The 19,725-nt window shown below is 53.2% G+C and overlaps 5 protein-coding genes across 5 annotated transcripts; 2 read left to right on the top strand and 3 right to left on the bottom strand.

The window, feature by feature from the left end:
- Positions 1-240: 240 nt before the first annotated feature.
- GT037_008400 (terpenoid cyclases protein prenyltransferase) lies at positions 241-2,714 on the bottom strand (the record flags this gene model as incomplete). Its single annotated transcript, XM_038933447.1, has 3 exons — positions 241-1,225; positions 1,308-1,674; positions 2,126-2,714. Coding segments are annotated over 3 exons (1,941 nt in total), but the record flags the coding sequence as incomplete, so codon positions are not given.
- Positions 2,715-5,679: 2,965 nt separating this feature from the next.
- GT037_008399 (uncharacterized protein) lies at positions 5,680-8,235 on the top strand (the record flags this gene model as incomplete). Its single annotated transcript, XM_038933446.1, has 2 exons — positions 5,680-8,083; positions 8,135-8,235. The coding sequence occupies 2 exons, from the start codon at positions 5,680-5,682 to the stop codon at positions 8,233-8,235; spliced, it is 2,505 nt and encodes an 834-aa protein (XP_038784111.1).
- Positions 8,236-11,189: 2,954 nt separating this feature from the next.
- GT037_008398 (uncharacterized protein) lies at positions 11,190-12,457 on the bottom strand (the record flags this gene model as incomplete). Its single annotated transcript, XM_038933445.1, has 5 exons — positions 11,190-11,706; positions 11,760-11,839; positions 11,901-12,158; positions 12,214-12,364; positions 12,429-12,457. 5 exons carry the CDS (start codon positions 12,455-12,457, stop codon positions 11,190-11,192), a joined length of 1,035 nt encoding a protein of 344 aa, XP_038784110.1.
- A 657-nt stretch (positions 12,458-13,114) lies between these two features.
- On the bottom strand, positions 13,115-14,145 carry GT037_008397 (ring finger protein; the record flags this gene model as incomplete). The annotated part of the gene is made up of 3 exons (XM_038933444.1): positions 13,115-13,782; positions 13,836-14,063; positions 14,124-14,145. 3 exons carry the CDS (start codon positions 14,143-14,145, stop codon positions 13,115-13,117), a joined length of 918 nt encoding a protein of 305 aa, XP_038784109.1.
- A 1,099-nt stretch (positions 14,146-15,244) lies between these two features.
- On the top strand, positions 15,245-19,569 carry GT037_008396 (nucleotide-diphospho-sugar transferase; the record flags this gene model as incomplete). Its single annotated transcript, XM_038933443.1, has 7 exons — positions 15,245-15,576; positions 16,036-17,063; positions 17,263-17,344; positions 17,949-18,084; positions 18,312-18,404; positions 18,455-18,601; positions 18,655-19,569. The coding sequence occupies 7 exons, from the start codon at positions 15,245-15,247 to the stop codon at positions 19,567-19,569; spliced, it is 2,733 nt and encodes a 910-aa protein (XP_038784108.1).
- Between the last annotated feature and the right edge of the window lie 156 nt (positions 19,570-19,725).

Below are 19,725 nucleotides of genomic sequence, written 5' to 3'. Positions count from 1 at the left end.
TTTATAGCGTTTGGCGACGTTATGAGAATTGCGTAGTGCTCTGGGTAAAAGTGGCTCTATTTGAGAGTTTCTCTTTGGTTTGATGACATTATGAAGAACTGTTTTTGTCTATTCAACAGAGAAGGCAACAATTGTAACGAAACTAAGCTTTCGGATGTCAGCTTGCAGTACAAAATGCATAGGGATGGATATAAATACCCTACTTCGGTGTTTCCAATTGCGACAGTACCATCAATATGCTCAGAAACCCTCTTTGTCCTCAAAATATTTTCGTGTTTCATACACCGCCATAAAAGGAATGACGAACACGGGATGCACTGCTCTCAAAGCATCGCCCTCGTCCCAAACGACATCCTCACCATCGTAACGTCCCTCTGTCTTCCAGTGGAAAGGTGCGCCGTAGTTGCCGGTACCCAAAGTCTTGTTTACGTTCTCGTCGTAGACATACTTGTGCTGTGCTGCACTGAGTCCAGCCAAATTGTAACATGTGTGGTATGCGTCAGGGCCCTTTCCAGGCTTATCTCTGAGGCCGCCCTTCTTTTCTTGACATGCGGCTAGGATGTACCGTCCAAGTGCACCCCGGTTCCAGAGTCCTGTTGTAGTTGCGGCCTCGACAATGGACCAACAGCCTCCAACCCACTGCGAGTAGCAGCCGTCAACAAGCTTGTTTGTGCGACCGTTGTATCCACCTTCTGGTGTACATTGCCGGGCTGAAAGCCAGTATATCAAAATATTGACGTCCAGGTACTTGTGTAATGTCTCCTTTGGAGGTCCGAGTACAGCAAGGCACCCCAGACCGCAGAATGCGTAGGCTCCATGGGCTTCGTTACCAGGCGTTGCTGAGATACCGCCGTCCCAAGATTGGCATTTCGAAATCCAATCGCCGAGACCGTCTGTGAAGCTGGTAAAGCCTTGTTTCCTCACTGGTGCATCAGGAGGGAGCTCAAGAGGGAGGTTGGTAAGAGACAACACGACCATGGCGCAGAAGGCGCCTCGGATGTCTTCTTCGCCGCCCTGGCACATGGTAAAGCCTCCGTCGGCCTGCTTCATCCTGCCCAGAAAATGCCAGAGGGCTTTGCGATTGATGGTGTCGTACGACTGGGCCCCACCGACTGTGGCAAGTGACAGTACTGCAGCATACGTGCAAGCAAGATGAGCATACTGGCCATAGCCACCCCCAAATCCTCCGTCTGGATGTTGAGCCAGAGAAAACGTATGCGGTACTCTATGCAACGTTAGAAAATGTGCTGCCAAACTCGTGTCATGCTGATCTTGGAGATGGAGTATTCTTGGATTGGATGACCTACGTTTTGTCGTAGCTAGTTATGTCAGAGCCCATCACGGTCAAGCCTTGCAAGGACCAGTACAAGAGCCATGGTCGTGCAGCGTCCAATCCAGCAGCGCGTGCTGGATAATCACCAAGCTGTCCTCTCAGGAAGTCATCGTGCTTTGGTCGTTGCAAGTTTGGTATACCGAAAGTATTCAATGAAAACTCGTTCGGGTTGCCCTCCAAATAAGGTAAGATATTTTTGGCCGTTTCATAATCGATTTCTGACGTCTCCGTCACGAGTGAGTCTTTGATCGGTACCCTGATACTCTCTAGGTAAGCGATATTTGCTTGCTCTTCCTCGGTAGCAGTCCCCATGTCTTCGTAATCGCTTCCAAGCTCTTCGTCTGAAAGCTCTTCAATTCGTTCTGACCCGGGGATAATTTCCTGCAGGCGGGAAGAAGGGGCCTGAGCGGAAGGACGTAATGGCATGGCCATCTTCTTTACATGCACGTTGTGGCGTCTGGACTTAGTTGGTACGCGACTGGGCATCTATCTGTGAGTGGCTGGCGGGGAGAATGGGTTCAGGGCTTTCTTGCAAGGGTGCTTAGTATTGTTCGAGTACGGTGCAGCCGCCAGATACAGTATAGATATCACAACTCGTGCTCGTATAGCGTGACCATCATAGGTGAACTCAAGGACTGCCCTTTGCGTTCGTTGCAAATGCTACAGTCAAGGGAAAGAGTGGAGCACGTGGGAGTAATCAGATTGAGTACTAGCTGGCTTGGCAGTCGCTGCTATCGATAGTGAACCATGCCAGAATCCACCGGCACAACTTTCAATCCGACGAGCGCACACCAGCCATGCCCGCAAGCTCCTCGCCAAGCGCCTCACCAGAAAGATTCAGGGGACTTGACTCTTGTAAAACGAACAACATGCGCGTCCATTCAGTCTTGCTGTGGTTGATCCATTGGTGCATGGTACCGCGCTGAATACAAACGTCCCCGCGCTTCATCAACCGCTTCTCCCCGCTATCGAGCAGACATTCGACCTCGCCCTCGAGTACACATCCGTAGTCCAGGCTCACAGTCCGGTGCATCGTGCATTCTGTGCTTGGGGGAATATCGACATGGCGGAGGACTGTGCCACCAGAGACGACGAGGCCCGGGGCATCCTTGAGATAATTGCCGTAGACATCGAGATCCTTGTCGCCGTTCATATCGACGGGGAAGCCTTTCGTGGTGAAGCTGAGAGCGAACGCAATGCCGTCGTCGTTGGCTTTCATCTTGCTTTCCTCATTAAAGGCGTTGCTGAAGACTGCTTTGCCCTTGTCGTCATGAGTAGTGATGTAACGATGGATCTTGGGAAGTGCACCAACGTGTGCCATATTGTAGGTCTTCTGGATTATTGTGAAGTTTGCGTGTGACGGAGTGATGTTGAGAATAAGTCTAGGTAATCACAAAAGTTGACTCGTACCTCCTATCTCAACTAAGATGGAAGTGACAGGTGCTGGATGATGTATTGTCATGCCCCACGAAGAGTCTCACATATAATGCTACACTCTCAGTCTGCGTTATACAATTACGGGAGATGCGCGTGGAGCCGAAGGCCGGATGTGGGCCCACTGATCTAACTTCCCGTCACTACCGTACTCCGCGATCTACGGCCCTGAATGAGCTTCATTGCTTTCACAATAGCCTGAGATATAGAGTTTCGTCTTGCTGAAGTCCAGGGTCCGATATGTGTAAGGCGTGGCTATATTGCCGGCACATCGTATATACACAACCATCGGCATCTGCAAAGTCAGCAAGCTAACGGCAACAGCGAGCGCAAGCAGTTACCGGACAATCAGCTGGAGTTCTGGCATCGTATGCACAGAGTCAAAACATTTTTGACGCTCATCCGCTGGAGGAGGCAGTCAAATATGATCCCATGGTTGGAGATACATCATCTTGTGCCATTATGAGACGTTCATGGACATCTCCTGTTCGTTGCTTCTCATCTGTTTGGCCTTGTGCAAAGGTTTGCATCGACTGAAGTAGGACGTGGTTAAAAAACATCCGCTCGGTAATGCCGAAGGTGATACCGCGAAACACGTGCGATGGTAGGAAGTGTACAATACTTGATCCTCCTTGGACACGACAATCTTTTGCTTGTTCTGATGCAGGCCAATTGTTTGATTGGAGTGACATTACACAATGTCGTGACTGTGGGGTAGCTGCGTAACAGATACTCCCTGCACAGGAACAATAACCGAGCGATACGTTCCACAACGAGGTTGGATACGCTGTGATGGGTTGCGCGAACAATGGACTGGTAATATCTGATGGACTGTGGTATGTGATGGGTGAACCAGACTCTGGCTACCGTCGTTCGGAGGGAAGGAGTACCCAGCGGACTGCGACTGCCCTCACAAAACATTGTCGCCACTGCTACTTTCCGAGTCTCACTTTACGGCTTCTCATCGTACTCACCACCAACTTCTTGGACCATTGCCTTGTTCTCTCTGCCTCCACTGCATGGCTCTTTCCATCTACTTCTACTGCATGGCGCCACCTGCGCGGTCTCACACCCATCGCCATTCCTAGTGCTACACTCTGGCACCCCGTGACGAGGGAGCATGCATCTCACAGAGTAAACCAGATGCATTGCCCAATCTCTTCAGCTCTCAAGTTAGAAAGCGCTCCAGAGATCAGCCGCTTGCATCTGACATGCGCTGCGGGGGTCACCCCGGCTCCTCTCGTCTTCCTCTTCGTGCTCTTCACGACGAACAACTCAACCCCAGTCAATAGAAAGAGATGTTGTTCGCGTCATACTAGGCCTAACAGGCCGCCGTCTTTCGCCTACAGTACACTGGCCACTGTGTAGGACAAAGGAAAACGTCAGCAACGCCGCCCGGTGGTACAACGCTATCTATCCCCATGACTTGGGATGACGGTGGCTTGCGCAGCTACTGATCCCTCGCAGATAGGATGCGACTGTACAGCACGATACGGTGTGCACCAAAATCTGGAAGCGTCTTCAAGATGTGAAGAATTGTTGTACTACGGCATGCCTCAAACGTAGGCAAAACGAAACAGACGACAGAGATAGTCACGAGTATCGTAGACGGATCTCGGCATGCCACAGCAAGAGTGACACCAATGTAATACGCCCACCAGTAAGGACCAGGGTGCTATCCAGTCAAGCTGTCGCTGATCCAAGGCGAAGCATGACATATGGCAATACCTGAAACGGCTGCCATGGACGAGAATCTGGATGCAAGGCAGGGCGCTCAGTAGCACGATCGGAAGCGATGTTACGCAGAAGGCGCTGCTCGACATTACAGGGTAGCGGGGACGCTTGCCAGCGCGAGGAACCGCCGGAGAGCGGGTTCAGCGCGTGGAGGCAGGTCTGGCGCGCATGCAATGAATGGCCGAGGGCTCAAGAATGTATGATGACGGCAGGACGATTTGCGAGGCGTCTTCGGACGTGTCGGTGAGTCTGGACGTCGACGGCGAAGTGCCGTTATAGAGTCGCAGGCCGGGTCATGCCAGTGAGGCAAATACGACACCCCTGGACAGTCAACCATTTCTCGCGGTCTATATTCTTAGATCCACCGACGGGCGCCAGTAGCGCAGGCCGGTTCGCCTGGCTGCATGTCGAACAACTCGTTCGAGGTCAAGGTCGATGATCGAGCACGGCCGTGAGGGGAGATATAGCACTCAAGCGTCGAGTATAGGCTGTCTTTGCTTCTTGCGGCATCCCCAACGCTCCCCTCCACACCCTGATCCTACAAGACCCCGAGTCTAACGCTTATCGGCGTTATCGTAGGAGGGGTCATCTCTCTCGGTAGGCGACACCTGTGCCGAGAGGAGTGCGGTATTGCGACACACTTGCCTGCATCGTCGTCTCACTGGCTGCTGCAGGGTGAGGCGTCAGCTTGCGTGGGTTGGTTAGCCAGACGACAGCCAGACCGAACAGCGGCGCTGGTCAAGTGGTCTAACCAGGAGGCAGCACAGAGGTGGAGCGCCTCGGCGGGCGAACACAATTCAGTTCTCTCGTCGCTCAACGATCTGCCCACTAGAGGCGCCTCTCCACGATAGTTGAGCACCCTCTCGCTACCCGCACACCACCGACAGCGCCCGTCTGGGAACCCTCGCGCAGGTCGACGCTGGTCAGGGTTTTCTTTGACCTCGATTGCGAATCGCGCGGTCCGCTGCAGCGCTTCTGGCGCTATCCTAACCAAGTGTAGGACTAGACGAGCCACTGGTGTGTGGGGCTGGGACTTGCATACAAAAAGCGGTGTACGGGTCTTGGCATCATCCGCCTACACTCTGGTCGGCCCATCGCCCGTCCGCTTACCCTCACCGCTTACTATCAGCTCGAAGAGGCTGAGAACACTCGAACCCATTTTCACTCTCCGTGCAAACATGGAGAACCAACACATCGACTTCGACGGGGCCATCTACGGTGTAGACGGTGCCTTTGACCCATCCTTCGACCCGAACCGACAAACCTACAACTTCTCACAGACGTGGCCGCTGCCAATCTCGCCGGGAACCATGACACAGCAACAACAACACCACGATGGCAGCCAGCAGCACCAGCAGCAGCAACATCAGCACCCGCACCAGCAGCAGCGACGCCTCAACAACGCAGCCGCGTCTACCGCGCACAACTCGCACCCGAGTACCACGAGCATTGCTCCTCTCCACATGGGCCTCGGCTTTCCCGCGGGCATGCAACCGATGAACCCCATGCTCGCAACTTGGATGAACATCAACACAGATGGCTTTGCACAGGATAGCTTTGGACAGGGCTCAATGGGCATGGGCGCGGGATACAGCACATACGGAGGGCCATTGGAGACTTCGCCTGTCGAGTTCGGCATTAACTCGCACATGATGAACTCCATGTCTATGGCACCCATGAACTTCATGACTACAGCCAGCATGGACGGATTGCCTACCACACTGACCACTGCACCCTTCCAAATGGCAGATTTCCAGCACGAGTTCACGCATCTCGGAAACGCGCCCGGCGAGTACACCGCCCACTCGAACGCGCCCACCGCCAGTGTTGGCACGGGCTCACCCGGCGAGAACTGGATGGAAATCCGTTCGCTCTCCAGCAGCGACAATGGCTGGGTCGACGTTGGCCTCGGCCACGGTCACCGCAACTCGTACGACTACTCCGATAGTTCTGCCATCATTTTCAACCCAGCCCAGTCACTCCACATCCGCACTGGCTCCGACTCGTCAAATTCGAACCAATCAGACGTGCCACGATCCGCCCACTCTTTCAGCAGTTTTGAAGAGATACAGTTCCCAATGCACTCTCCTCAGTCCGAGACCGATAACCATCTCGAGCTTGTGCACTCGCATCACTCGCACCACTCGCACAGCCACTCGGAAAACTGCAACCACTCGCACGGGCTCCAAATGAGCGATCACGACTTCGCCAACTACATCTCCCCCACACAGTCCGTCAGCCCTCCCATGGCGCGAGTAGAGCCAATTGTTATAAAACAATCGTCATCGAACACGGCATCGCCAACCTCGTCCGCCGTCAGCTCGCCGCCTGCTCGCCGCAGGAAGTCTCCTGCCACAGCGACAGGATCGAAGCCTGCCAAGACCATTGTCAAGAAGACACCCGCTCACACCACCAAGAAGGACGCAACTGGCGAGAAGCGCGTCGGAAGGAGACGCGGTCCTCTCAGGCCCGATCAGCGACAACAGGCTCACGAGATCCGCAAGCTTCGCGCATGCCTGAGGTGTAAGTTCCTCAAGAAGACTTGTGATAAGGGCGACCCGTGCGCCGGTTGCCAGCCTTCCCACGCGCGTCTGTGGCAGGTCCCGTGCACACGCATTGACATCAAGGACATTGCGTACTTCATGAAGGACTGGAAGGCCGACTACGAGCGTCACGTCAGCCTTGGCTTCTCTATCGGTAACATCAAGGGTTTCTCGACATCAGAGCGTCTGATCTACGTTACCCACGGCTATGGCCACTACCTCCCCATCATGGCCCGCGACGTCTACGTCCGTGACGAGAAGTGCTTCGGCGTCGACTGGCACGAGACCCTCAACGGTCTTCATTTCGAGATCAACACCGCCAAGCTGTCCGCCGGTATGGAGGGCATCTCACGCGCTATGCTCTCTGACTACCTTGACCGCCACATCGACGGTGGTTTCGAGCAGTTTGTTGATGAGTACTTTGAGGGCACCTACTTTGTCACCGAGTTGTTGAAGACTGCCTACCGCTTCTACTGCCGCGAGAAGCTTCCCGTCATCCGCAAGGCGCTCAAGCTCGTCCTTGCCTACAACCTGACTCTCCACGTTACCATGATTGAAGGTCTCGGTGACGAGGACAACACGCCCGGCAAGGTCGAGGACCAACAGTCCAAGTTCTCTGGCAAGACCATCGCGCCTGTCATGATCAACTTCCAGGTCAAGTGTGCTCTTGCAGACATGTGGCGTGAGCTGCAGAAGGATGTCCTCGAGGAGCTGTCTTCTCTCTACCAGTCGGTCTACAGTGGCGACAAGCTGAAGAACTGGCCTACCATCTTCATGCTCGCTGCCATCCTTCTCGCAGTCTGGGAGCTGATTCAGTTCGACTGCAACTACCGTGTCCCTGACCTCGGTGCCGTCAACAAGTTCTGCGGCGAGATGGAGGGCACACCGGTTGGTGTCATTGTTGGTCTCTTCTCGGCCATCTCCCAGAAGCTCCCCTCCTTCACTGAGTGGGATTCAAGGAAACACCACCATCTGCTCAACTCGAACCCGGCCGTCTGCGATGCCATGACCGAGGTTCGCGCGCACGTCACTAAATATGGTAAGCACAGTTCGTCTCTACCTGGTCTCAACATACTAACAACAATCCTAGAAACGTACCTCCGTTCAAGAAGTGACTGCAAGTTCGACCGTACTGACTTCGACTCATTGTCGAACAAGTTCCTCTCGAAGCTTGTCATCAGGGCCAACTAGGGCACTGCCACTACTACTTAATCATCAGGCTGCATATTCTCTTCACGACCTATCCTTTACGCGCGACTCATCCCCGACAACCACCCAGCAGCTTGTTTTCACGGCACACCCCATATACATAGAACGATCACGACTCATGTGTCCGATGTTTGCACAACAACGGCTGACGACCCCAACTAAACGATGAACGATCTTGCTGCATTTTCCTGCGATTCCCCGGTGTCCTATGGATGCCATGTTTCCTGCGATCTCTCTACGATCAACGATACAGCTTTCGGCTTCCATAACTCCCAACTACATCACACTCATTCCCGGCGACACCGGACCAATTCTTCTACAAAATGAACTCATACGACTTTTATTGACCTTCTTGACCGAGACGGCTGACGTATGATCTATGACAACGATCACGACTACTTGATTTTACATGAGCAAGCAGTACGAGCGAGCGAGCGAGCAGAACCGCGGAGTGAGTTCCGTGTGTTCTCTGGATTGTTTTTGTTTACTTGTTTCCTTTTGGAAGTGTTGGAGGGGTCCCTGGTATGGTGTCGCACTCCAACACTCTGTGTTGTTGACGTTCAATCCATGTCACAACCTCTCGAGCAACAAACAACCTCTTTTCATCTTCTTGACGATTGTGTTACTGGCATAGCGAGCGAGCAGGCTTTCTTTCTTTCCTTGACTCGAGGCTTCGAACATACTCCTCCAGCTCTGGCACAAGCTTTGGTTTGTGCTTGACTGTGAGTGAGGCGGATTTCTTTATTACTGAAAACAGAGTATGTATCTATCATCTATTTTGCTAGGAAAGCAAAACAAGAACTGGGAATTATCATTATTGCTATCAGACTACACTGGTGATCTGGCATTCTCGTGACTCGGATGTAAATGTGAGGCTGGACGGTGTGTGAGTCAGTTACGGCTCGACTCCCAGCCTCCAGACCGACAAAATCTCTACCCAACCTCATCTCCGTGCCTGCATCGCCAACCCCTCCCGAACCCCACTTCCCCAAAACAGCATCAAATCTACAGAATATACAGTACAGCAACTCGTGTTTCACCTATCATGCAAGACGTTTTTGCCGGCCGACATTGCGGCTGAACCCCGGCAAGAAGGAAAAAAGAGCACCGGACCTCACCGCTCTTCCTGCCCCTCGCGTCCGATACAACCCGCGTCCTCAAACTCGTCGTCGCAAGCTCTGGCAGAACAGGTTTGTTGTTTTTGCACCAGGTTCTGGAGCGAGAAGCATGATCTACCGGCTTGTGTCGATCACGATCGCGCCCATAGCTAGCCGATCCGTCAACGGGTCATGAAGGTGCCTAGGCGAGGCCTTTGAAGACGGGATGGGCCTGTTATTGATGGTGCATGTGTTGTACAGTCCAGAGGTCAGTCGTAAGCTCGCAGACAGGCGTATGCTTGCGATGGCATGTCCATAGCAGTAAGGTGTAGTCGTAGTGTAGGGCTAGGGCTAACGCGGGGTTTGGTAGTATGTTGTGGCGTGTGGGTGATCCATACTCACCGGAAGGGAACTCATCTCGATCTCCCACACGCACTTCTCACAGAGTACGTTCCTATCGCTCGGTCTTCGTAGCCGATACCTACACGACCGATTTAGCCACATCTCAACGTTTCATGCACGATATCCGGTACGCTACTACGCCATATCCACCTCGCTACCTCTTTGGAGTACATGTAAAATTACCCGTCCTGCACCCTTCTACCCGCCCCATACCAGTTACCAGAGACTTGAGTTTCCCGTGTTTCCAGCTACCAAACCCTCCTCCTCCCCTAGAAGCAGCTAGAAGACCGCAGCCCACGGAGCGAAGACGCCACTGTGGGGCCAACAGGAAAAAGCAACATCACATCCTGTATGCGTTGTACAAAAAACGCCAAACCAGTTACAGATGTGCATGCATGCGTCGTTCAAGTACGTGCATGGACTCAACGGCTTTTTCGTCTCGTCTCGAGATAGGCTGGCCCTACCCATTGGTATATGCATGCCCTCCAAGGTTGGATGAACTAGTGGCGTATACATGTGTGTGTGGGAGGTAAGGCGAGCAGGTGATGCATGTATGGGATTTGTAATGCCCATTGTGATGGAAATGGAGGTGTGTTGGGGAAGTCGGAGTTGCTTTTGCGTCTTCTGTTGAACAGGCGTTTCTTAAGGCGGTGAGGTGGGTCTTGAGTAGAGGTTTCGTGATCTTGTTACTGTTGAGTTGAGTCTTAGGAGGTGTCAATCTGATTATGGGTAAGTGTTGGAACGAGACAGATTGATGTGAGGATGAAACATGGCATTCCTGCTGTGAACATATCCAGATTGCTACTGGGTCTCATAGGAAGGACTACAAGCTCTTAGTGTATCACATTGCGTTGCTCAGGTGCCAGACTTGCCAACATTCGAGTCAATCAATCTGAGCACCCCGGATTGATTGGCTTGATTGATTAGATTGATAGTACTACAATTGCTTGATTAGGTAACTGCTAAGCCTGTTTTATAAATCGAAGCTGCTGTAGGCGCTCGGGGAGCTGTATAGTGGTGTTGAGGATAAAGTCTCCAGCCAACGTCGTCCGAGGTAACTACAACTCCAGAAAATTATGACGATATCGCTCCCATGGCACATCCAAAAGCCTCACGCCCGGGCTGAGTCCGATCAATTGGATCAATTAATCTGGCAATTGTGAGCTTGATTGACTGCTATCTTACGATATGCGGGATTGGCTTGACTTGCAATACAAATTGTCACAGCTTGATTGATCAGATTGATCTGGATTGATCATTGACAAGTCTGTTAGATGCGTTGTGGAATTTGCTCAGGATATCGATACCAATCTCTAATCCCCAAAAGTGAAACATCCATCACATGCTCCCCAGCGACTCTTGAACCTTCTGGTAGTACTTCAGATCATTATTACATGTATTTTGTGGCTATCTTGTACAGTTGCTTGATATCACCGTTCAGAAGCCCTGCCTGAACTTGGGTGCGTACACTTCCTCCAGGTACTTTGCATCCTCATCGCTAAGCTTGAAGTTGCTGTTCTTCACTGTCTCATCGATTCTCTCCTTGCTGCTCAACCCGATGATAGGACACACACCCTTCTTTATGGTCCAAGCAGTGGCGATACATGCCATGCTAACATTATGCTTCTTCGCGACTTCTTCCACACGCTCAACGATCTTCTTGTCAATGACATCCTCGCGCTGGTGTACAAGCATGTCAAGGAACTTGTCAGTCTCAGCGCGCTTGGACGATCGGTCTCCCCAGGGTCTTGTGAGGGCGCCTCGTGCGATTGGTGACCAAGGGATGAGGCCGACGCCAGTATCTTGACAGTATGGGATCATCTCTCGCTCTTCCTCGCGGTAGATCAGGTTGTAGTAGTTTTGCATGGAGATGAACTTGTGCCAGCCGTTCTTCTCGGCAATGTTCTGAAGTGTTTGGAACTCCCAAGCGGCCATGGAGCTGGCACCAATGTACCTGGAGGATCGGAGTTAGTAGATGTCACATGCATTTTGTTCAGGTACACTAACCTGACTTTCCCGCTCTCGATGACATCGTTCAGAGCCTTCATGATCTCCTCTCTTGGGGTATCACGGTCAAGTCGGTGGATCTACATGGGAGATGCGAAGTCAGTGTATGTCTCACATGCATTTGGTACCGTCACAACTTACCTGTAGAACATCGATGTATGTGCCTAGTCGTTCCACGCTCCTCTCTACCGCGTCGAAGATGTGTTTGCGGCTGAGACCGACTTGATTGACCATATCTCCATCGTTGGTTGAGACAGCTGCAATCCCTAAGCTGGGGTCTTCTTCGTTGACGCCGAAGTAGCATTTTGAGAGGATGACGACCTTGTTTCGTGGGATGTTGTATTGCTTCAGTGCTTTCGCGATGATCTTCTCGGAGATGCCGTGGGAGTAGATGTCGGCCTATTATATGTTGTAAGCTTGTATTCTTCGTTTGATTGCACTCGGGATAGCTCACGGTGTCCCATGTGTTGATGCCAGACTTGTATGCATGCTCGAGCAGCGGTAAGCTCTCAGCTTCGTTCAATACCCATGGCTGCCACTCGGTCGAGCCGAAACTCATCGCACCCAGGATGACCTTTGAGACCTTGAGGCCAGACTTGCCCAAGCTTGATTCTGTCAGCACTGTCGTTGCTACGGGGTTTTAAAGCTCAGGAATCAAGACGAGCGTACTTGACATATTGCATCTTCTGGTCGGCCATTGTTCCAACTGATAATGCTGTAATGGGATGTTTCGTTTAAAGTGGTAGCTCGTCAAACGGTAGTTTCGTTGTATGTTTGTACGCGGGATGTGATTCTTATATATGTAGCTGCGGAGGTGACGGAGATTGCTAGAAAGACCGCTGGAAGTGCGCGGCTTTGTAAGATCAGAGTTTCAAGCTAATCGGTGGGCCCAAAAGTGGTCTCACCGATTCATACCTGTGGATGGACAGTTGTGTCGCCTATATAGTTTATGGAGATAGTTTATGGAGTTAGCGGAGATATTGGCAATGGCGTCACATGGAGTGGGGTTGTCGGAAAAGAGCCGCGGTAGACGAGTGTCGTGGTTCCACCATAACCGGACCTCTGCTACACATTAGTTGTCGGTGATGTGTTGAGCACTACGGTGATGCCCTTGACTGTCCGTGGTTATTGTGCTGAAGGTTAATATCAACGCAACCAGACAAACATCACAGCGACGACACAAGAACGATGATGTTGAGAGAACTCTCGGCCCGTAGGCATGCTTGAATGCATTGTTAGGCTTTAGTAGCCGTCTTAAGAACTATGAATAAACCGACCAGATCTCAGTCCGCAGACCAGACCATCCTGTGAACGCCGTGCAGAATCATCGTCAACCATCATAACCATCAGCGCACTTATTGTCCGCCACGAAGACGGAGCACCAGGTGGAGAGTAGACTCCTTCTGGATGTTGTAGTCTGAAAGCGTTCGGCCGTCTTCCAGCTGCTTACCAGCGAAAATGAGACGCTGCTGGTCCGGAGGGATACCCTCCTTGTCCTGGATCTTTGACTTTACGTTGTCGATCGTGTCGCTGGACTCGACTTCCAATGTAATGGTCTTTCCGGTAAGAGTCTTGACGAAGATCTGCATACCACCACGGAGACGAAGCACCAAGTGAAGCGTCGACTCCTTTTGGATGTTGTAGTCTGAAAGCGTTCGGCCGTCTTCCAACTGCTTTCCGGCGAAGATGAGACGCTGTTGGTCCGGAGGAATACCCTCCTTGTCCTGAATCTTCGACTTGACGTTGTCAATAGTGTCGCTTGATTCCACCTCGAGCGTGATCGTCTTGCCAGTCAGGGTCTTGACGAAGATTTGCATGCCACCACGCAGGCGGAGGACAAGGTGCAGTGTGGACTCCTTCTGAATGTTGTAGTCGGACAGGGTGCGGCCGTCCTCAAGCTGCTTTCCGGCGAAGATAAGGCGTTGCTGATCCGGAGGGATGCCCTCCTTGTCTTGGATCTTTGACTTGACGTTGTCGATGGTGTCGGACGACTCGACCTCAAGAGTGATGGTCTTGCCGGTCACTGGAAGCAGTATCAGTAGCTGTTTGGGTCGCAACGGCGGTGTAGCAACTTACAAGTCTTGACGAAGATCTGCATACCTCCACGAAGGCGGAGGACGAGATGCAGGGTCGATTCCTTCTGGATGTTGTAGTCGGACAAGGTGCGGCCATCCTCAAGCTGCTTGCCGGCGAAGATCAAGCGCTGCTGGTCTGGGGGAATGCCCTCCTTGTCCTGGATCTTGCTCTTGACATTGTCGATGGTGTCGGAGGACTCAACCTCGAGGGTGATGGTCTTTCCGGTGACTGTGAAGGTGTTAGCAGCCGAGGCGCAAGCGGGCCATGAGGGTGGCGGTGACTACGTACGGGTCTTGACGAAGATCTGCATGGTTGCGGGTGTGCTGTGTGTATTCGGCAGTTGTTGGGTGTCTGAGTGTTTCAGAGGGTGAGTGTAGAAGTGGTGTGAGGAGGGAGGGAGAGAGAGAAGCAGGCAGAGGCTGGTTTATATGGGAGAGGCTGAGGCAGTGACGGGGTCAAAGGGCGAGTAATGATGCGGCGAGCGCCCGTGCGCCAATCAGCGCCTGCGCCCGGGAACATTCCGGGACCTTCCACCGCCACGGCAGGCAACTGTCACTTACTTTGCTATCCATGTTTGCTATTATTCAGCTTGTCTCTTCACGGCGGACTTGACTAGTCCTTCGTTGTGTCTCCGTTGTGTCTCTCACACCGTCGTGGCCATCATTCACTATGAGTGCACCGCGCAGTTCCCCGCCTGGCCCACCGCCCGTTATCGTCTGGAGCCTGGACCACCTTGCGCCGGACATGTGACGTAGACGCCACCCAAGGCAGCTGCGCCTTTGCGGTGCTCAACACGGCGCCTCTGCGGCCGAGGACAGTCATCGACAAACCTTGACAATCGCCATCCGAGTTCACACGCTGCATTGCTACTTATCGCGTCGCTCAGGCCGGCATGGTTCAACAGAGTCAACAGAGCATGGATGCGCGATACGACGTCGCGATTACGGACCCGCTTACACGCAGCACCACCCCGCATATACCGGCATGAGCCCGCCGGCCAAGTAGCCGTCTTCAGTGGCGACTATCGCTTTGGATCGCGTGAGAATGTTCAACGATGAATCCGTTATGCGCCAGTCCTGCGAGGCTTCGTGGCAACACAGTCTTGCCAATCGAAAGGGCTCTGGCTGCAGTGTGCCCAATGTTGAGATGCGATAATGCGACCATGGACAGTCTGCGAGCGCATTGCAATTGGGGACGATTGGGCCAACGGTAAGTGTCAAAGAAGCTGCTAAGACAAACGTCAATAATTAGAGGTGATGTCACAATCGCGTCGCGGGGTAAGCTCTGCCTTGAACTCAGCGCCGGCATCTTGGCCAACTCACCATCACGATATCCACGATAGTCAGGAAGTAACAGTTCTGCGACACTTCATAAAACCGAGTCGAGTAATTACAACATCCAGGCCCACAATGGTGACCCCTACGCTTACCAACCCTTCGTTGACCGCCGCGATTTGCTCGCTCGAACACAAAGCCTGGGCAGCTCTGTGTAGTTCTGGCGCCGACCTCGTCCCGCTTCTCTCGAGCAATCCAGTCATGATCTTTCCGGGTGACCTCATCCTTACTTCGGTGTCCTCTCCAACAGTCCATGCAATGCTGCAAGGCCCCGATTTCAAGCCCTGGAAGTCGTACAAACTCAGTCATGACGAGGTGGTCATACTGGGCAAGGACAGCGCTTTGATCTATTATCGCGTAGAAGCGACGAGAGACAGCGAGACGTTTAGGGCTATATGTTCGAGCGCGTGGGTGCTGGAGGGGCCTACAGATGGCGCGACAGGCGGCTGGAAGATGGCCCATCATCAGCAGACACTAATCTAGGTGCTTGATACTGTCGAAAAATGAAGTTGGAGTATTGGATATCAACACACAGCCGGTCTGTAGAACCTAGAATTGTGGATCATCGCAACATGAAGGAACATGACGAGCTATGAATATCAATTGACATACAACTCACATCTACAATCACTGCTAAACACATTTGGAAGCCTACAATGACATCTGCCGCAGTCACGAGGATGTTTGACCCCTAACCCGATGCTTGATCAGACAGACATCTCCACATAGCGCGGGCGCATCACTAGCGGCCGTTCAGTGACGTATGGATCTTCCGAAGTTCCGTAGAACATCTTCAAGGGGCCGGCTGCACATGAGGTCAGTACTCACCAGCCACATCCCCTTTCAATGAGGATTGCTGTCCTCAGGCAACTCGGCCAATCTCTCGCACCAGGACCGTTCCACGGTATCACATCAGCAACAGCGCCACGCTTCAGCACAATGGCAGTCACCTACGCCGCCGCCGTCAGCACACCCAACGGTGGGGTCCGGCAGCCTCAAATCCAAGCCCGAGCCTGTTCAGACCCGGATCTACGCGCATCTTTTGAGGCAGCGCAGACGCAGCAGCAAGAGCAGACCAAGAAACCCCAACGACCTGGAGCCGGCATCCGCGCAAAGACGAGTTTCCGCGGCTGGAGCACCAAGAAAGAAGGAAAAACTAGCCCAAAGCAAGCTAACAACGAACCCTATGTCGTGGAAGAAAGCCGGCCCTCAGGTCACTACCCTAGGCAGGAGCATAGGCCGAACACGGCGAGCCAGGACGAACAGGTCTACGTCCTTACGCTCAAACTTACAGACTCCCTGGCTAAACCCATGGACGAGATGCGGAATCGGTATTTTCCAAAGCACTTGAATCGCACTGGGGCGCATTTGACGCTCTTCCATGCGTTGCCGCATTCGCATATGGATGCGCTGGAACAGGGGCTCTCGCAGACGGCGACCAGTATGAAGCCGTTTGACGTATCGACGGGCAAACCGTTCCGGATGCGCAAGGGCGTTGGCATCAACGTGGACGAAGGGTACAAGAAGATGAAAGACGTGCATGGAGATTTGCAGTCACAGTGGTCCGCCTTCCTCAGCGAGCAGGACGCTGGTGGCTTCCGACCTCACTGGACGGTCATGAACAAAGTCGATGACGAGCAAAAGGTTGACGGAGCCTTTGCGACAATCAGACAGGAGTTGAGCGAGAGCAACCAGGAGGGGAGAGCTGTGGGGCTGGACCTGTGGAGGTATGAGCGCGGGAACTGGATCTTCGCCCGGGAGTATGTGTTTGGCGATGCTTCTGTCCAGACACCGACCAAGGCGCACACGTCGCCCACGGGGGGTAACAGAACCTCGCACATGTCTCTTTCTCCAGAGGACCGGAGCCCTACAGGTGGGCCGGGCAAGAGACCGGGTATGTTTAAGCGGGGCAGTAGCGTAGGCGACGCTTTGAGGTCGATGAGCTTCCGCAAGCGGAGTTGAGTTATGGAGGCATTGCTCTTTGTATATACTGGATGTCTGGGAGTTTGAGGGTGCTTTTTGTTGGATACTGTATGATAGGATATTAGCATAAGATGTTGTCAAAGTATACTAATGATGTTAATTCTAAAAAGAACCTTCGGATATCAATCCGGAACTGAAATCTGATGATGCGGGGGAACAGAGTCTGGTACTCGGTATTCCACGCCCATGGTCGTAATGGCCGAGGGGAGTCCCGCTAGCAGCCAATGTCGCCCTCAAACAAGGCAACGCATCACAGCAATAGCTCGCGAGTAATGTTGAGTGGTTGGAAGAAGTGGTGTTCTATTTTATCTATCGTATCCGCCGCTGCGTAAGCACCCGTGGGCGCATGATCGTGTGTCAATCTCGCCACGGAATACGACGCGCGTCGCATAGCCACTGATTTACAGCAACAACATCGTGAAGTAACTCTGAGGGGCCGATTGGGAGTACCGTGGATGTGGACAGATCTACAATGATCATGTGCACCAGCATTGACGGTGACAGGCGGATTGGCGTTTGTCAAAAGCTTGGTCGTGTCCCCAGAAAGCCGGCGGTCAGCCACAGCTAGCCACATCCCGCTGGTTCCAGGGGCGCGGATAGCTTCCGACCGCCGTGGGGACCGAGGCGTGATCAAAAGATTCTGAAGGTCCGACGCCTCAATTTCACGGCGTTGTAGGCACGTGGTGGAGGGCCATAAAACTGCGGCAGAGTGACGAGAAATGAAACGGGCGGGTGCTTGCAATCCACCTCGTGATGATGGCAGCCAGTGCATGTTATACGATGCTAGTCTGGCTAGATGCAGTAACACGATGCTAGAATTAGAAGCGGATAGGCTGAGCGATCAGGAACGGGGCATCTGGCCACAGTGGCTGCAAGGGCTGAGGACGTTAGGACAGTTTAACGAGGGTAGCGGCCGAGGGGTTGCGCATGCGGTGGGTGAAGAAAGGGGAAACCAGGGAGCTAGAAGCCAGGGAGCATTAGCTCCGCTAATTGTGGACGCGAAGTAACCCATATAACCTACAGCTGGCCTCACCACCGAGCTCCTTGACTTTGACCTGCGCTCTCACACTGCTGGTGTTGCTTCTTCTTGTACTGCCCTACAATCTTCCTCGCTTGCACCTCTACCTTGTCACTTCTCACCCAACACCCAACATGAAAGGTACGCACTCAATTGCGCTCCAAAGACATGCCGCTAACAGCCAATGCAGCCATCATTCTCGTCGGAGGGTTCGGCACCCGTCTGAGGCCTCTCGTATGTCTCCCTCGCTGCCAAAAGCAATGGCAGAACTGACGCCATCGCAGACCCTCACCTACCCCAAGCCGCTCGTCGAGTTCGCGAACAAGCCCATGATCCAGCACCAGATCGAGGCCCTTGCCGATGCTGGCGTCACAGATGTTGTCCTGGCAGTCAACTACCGCCCGGAGATCATGGCCGAGGCGCTCAAGACCGTCAGTATACCCGTTGAATTGCGAAGCAGAACACATAATAACCCGCTGCGCAGTACGAGAAGCAATACGGCGTCACCATCACATTCTCCGTCGAGACCGAGCCCCTCGGCACCGCCGGCCCCCTCAAGCTCGCTGAGAACGTCCTCGGCAAGGACGACTCGCCCTTCTTCGTCCTCAACGCCGACGTCACATGCGACTACCCCTTCAAGCAGCTCGCCGAGTTCCACAAGCAGCACGGCGACGAGGGCACCATTGTCGTCACAAAGGTCGAGGAGCCGTCCAAGTACGGTGTCGTAGTCCACAAGCCTGGCCACGCCTCCAAGATTGACCGTTTCGTCGAGAAGCCCGTCGAGTTCGTCGGCAACCGCATCAACGCCGGCATCTACATTATGAACACCAGCGTGCTCAAGCGCATTGAGCTCCGCCCGACCTCGATCGAGCAGGAGACTTTCCCCGCCATTGTCAAGGACGGCCTGCTGCACTCGTTTGATCTCGAGGGCTTCTGGATGGACGTTGGACAGCCCAAGGACTTCTTGTCCGGCACCTGTCTCTACCTCTCGTCCCTGGCGCGCAGGAACGCCAAGCTGCTCACACCAGCCTCTGAGCCATACGTCTACGGCGGCAACGTCCTGATCGACCCCTCGGCCAAGATTGGCAAGAACTGCCGCATCGGTCCCAATGTCACCATTGGCCCGGATGTTGTCATTGGCGACGGTGTCCGTCTGCAACGCTGTGTGTTGCTCAAGAACAGCCGTGTCAAGGACCACGCCTGGGTCAAGTCGTCTATTGTTGGCTGGAACAGCACCGTCGGCAAGTGGGCGCGTCTCGAGAACATAACAGTTCTTGGTGACGACGTTACCATTGGCGACGAGGTCTACGTCAACGGCGGTTCCGTCCTGCCCCACAAGTCCATCAAGCAGAATGTTGACAGTAAGCAACCATTTACCTATTCTGGCTACCGTCACTAACATGTACAGCTCCTTCGATCATCATGTAAACGCGAGATACCCGATCGGACAATGTCGACGCAATCCTCTACACCTTTTAATAACGTGTATCTTCTTGTATATTCTGCATACCACCGGCATATAGATTTGCGGTGTTTCCACGGGCGTCTCTCCACT

This window comes from Alternaria burnsii, assembly GCF_013036055.1.
Source record: "Alternaria burnsii strain CBS107.38 chromosome Unknown 753, whole genome shotgun sequence".
NCBI classification, from domain to species: Eukaryota; Fungi; Ascomycota; class Dothideomycetes; order Pleosporales; family Pleosporaceae; genus Alternaria; species Alternaria burnsii.
This window is presented reverse-complemented; position numbering and strand designations above follow the sequence as displayed.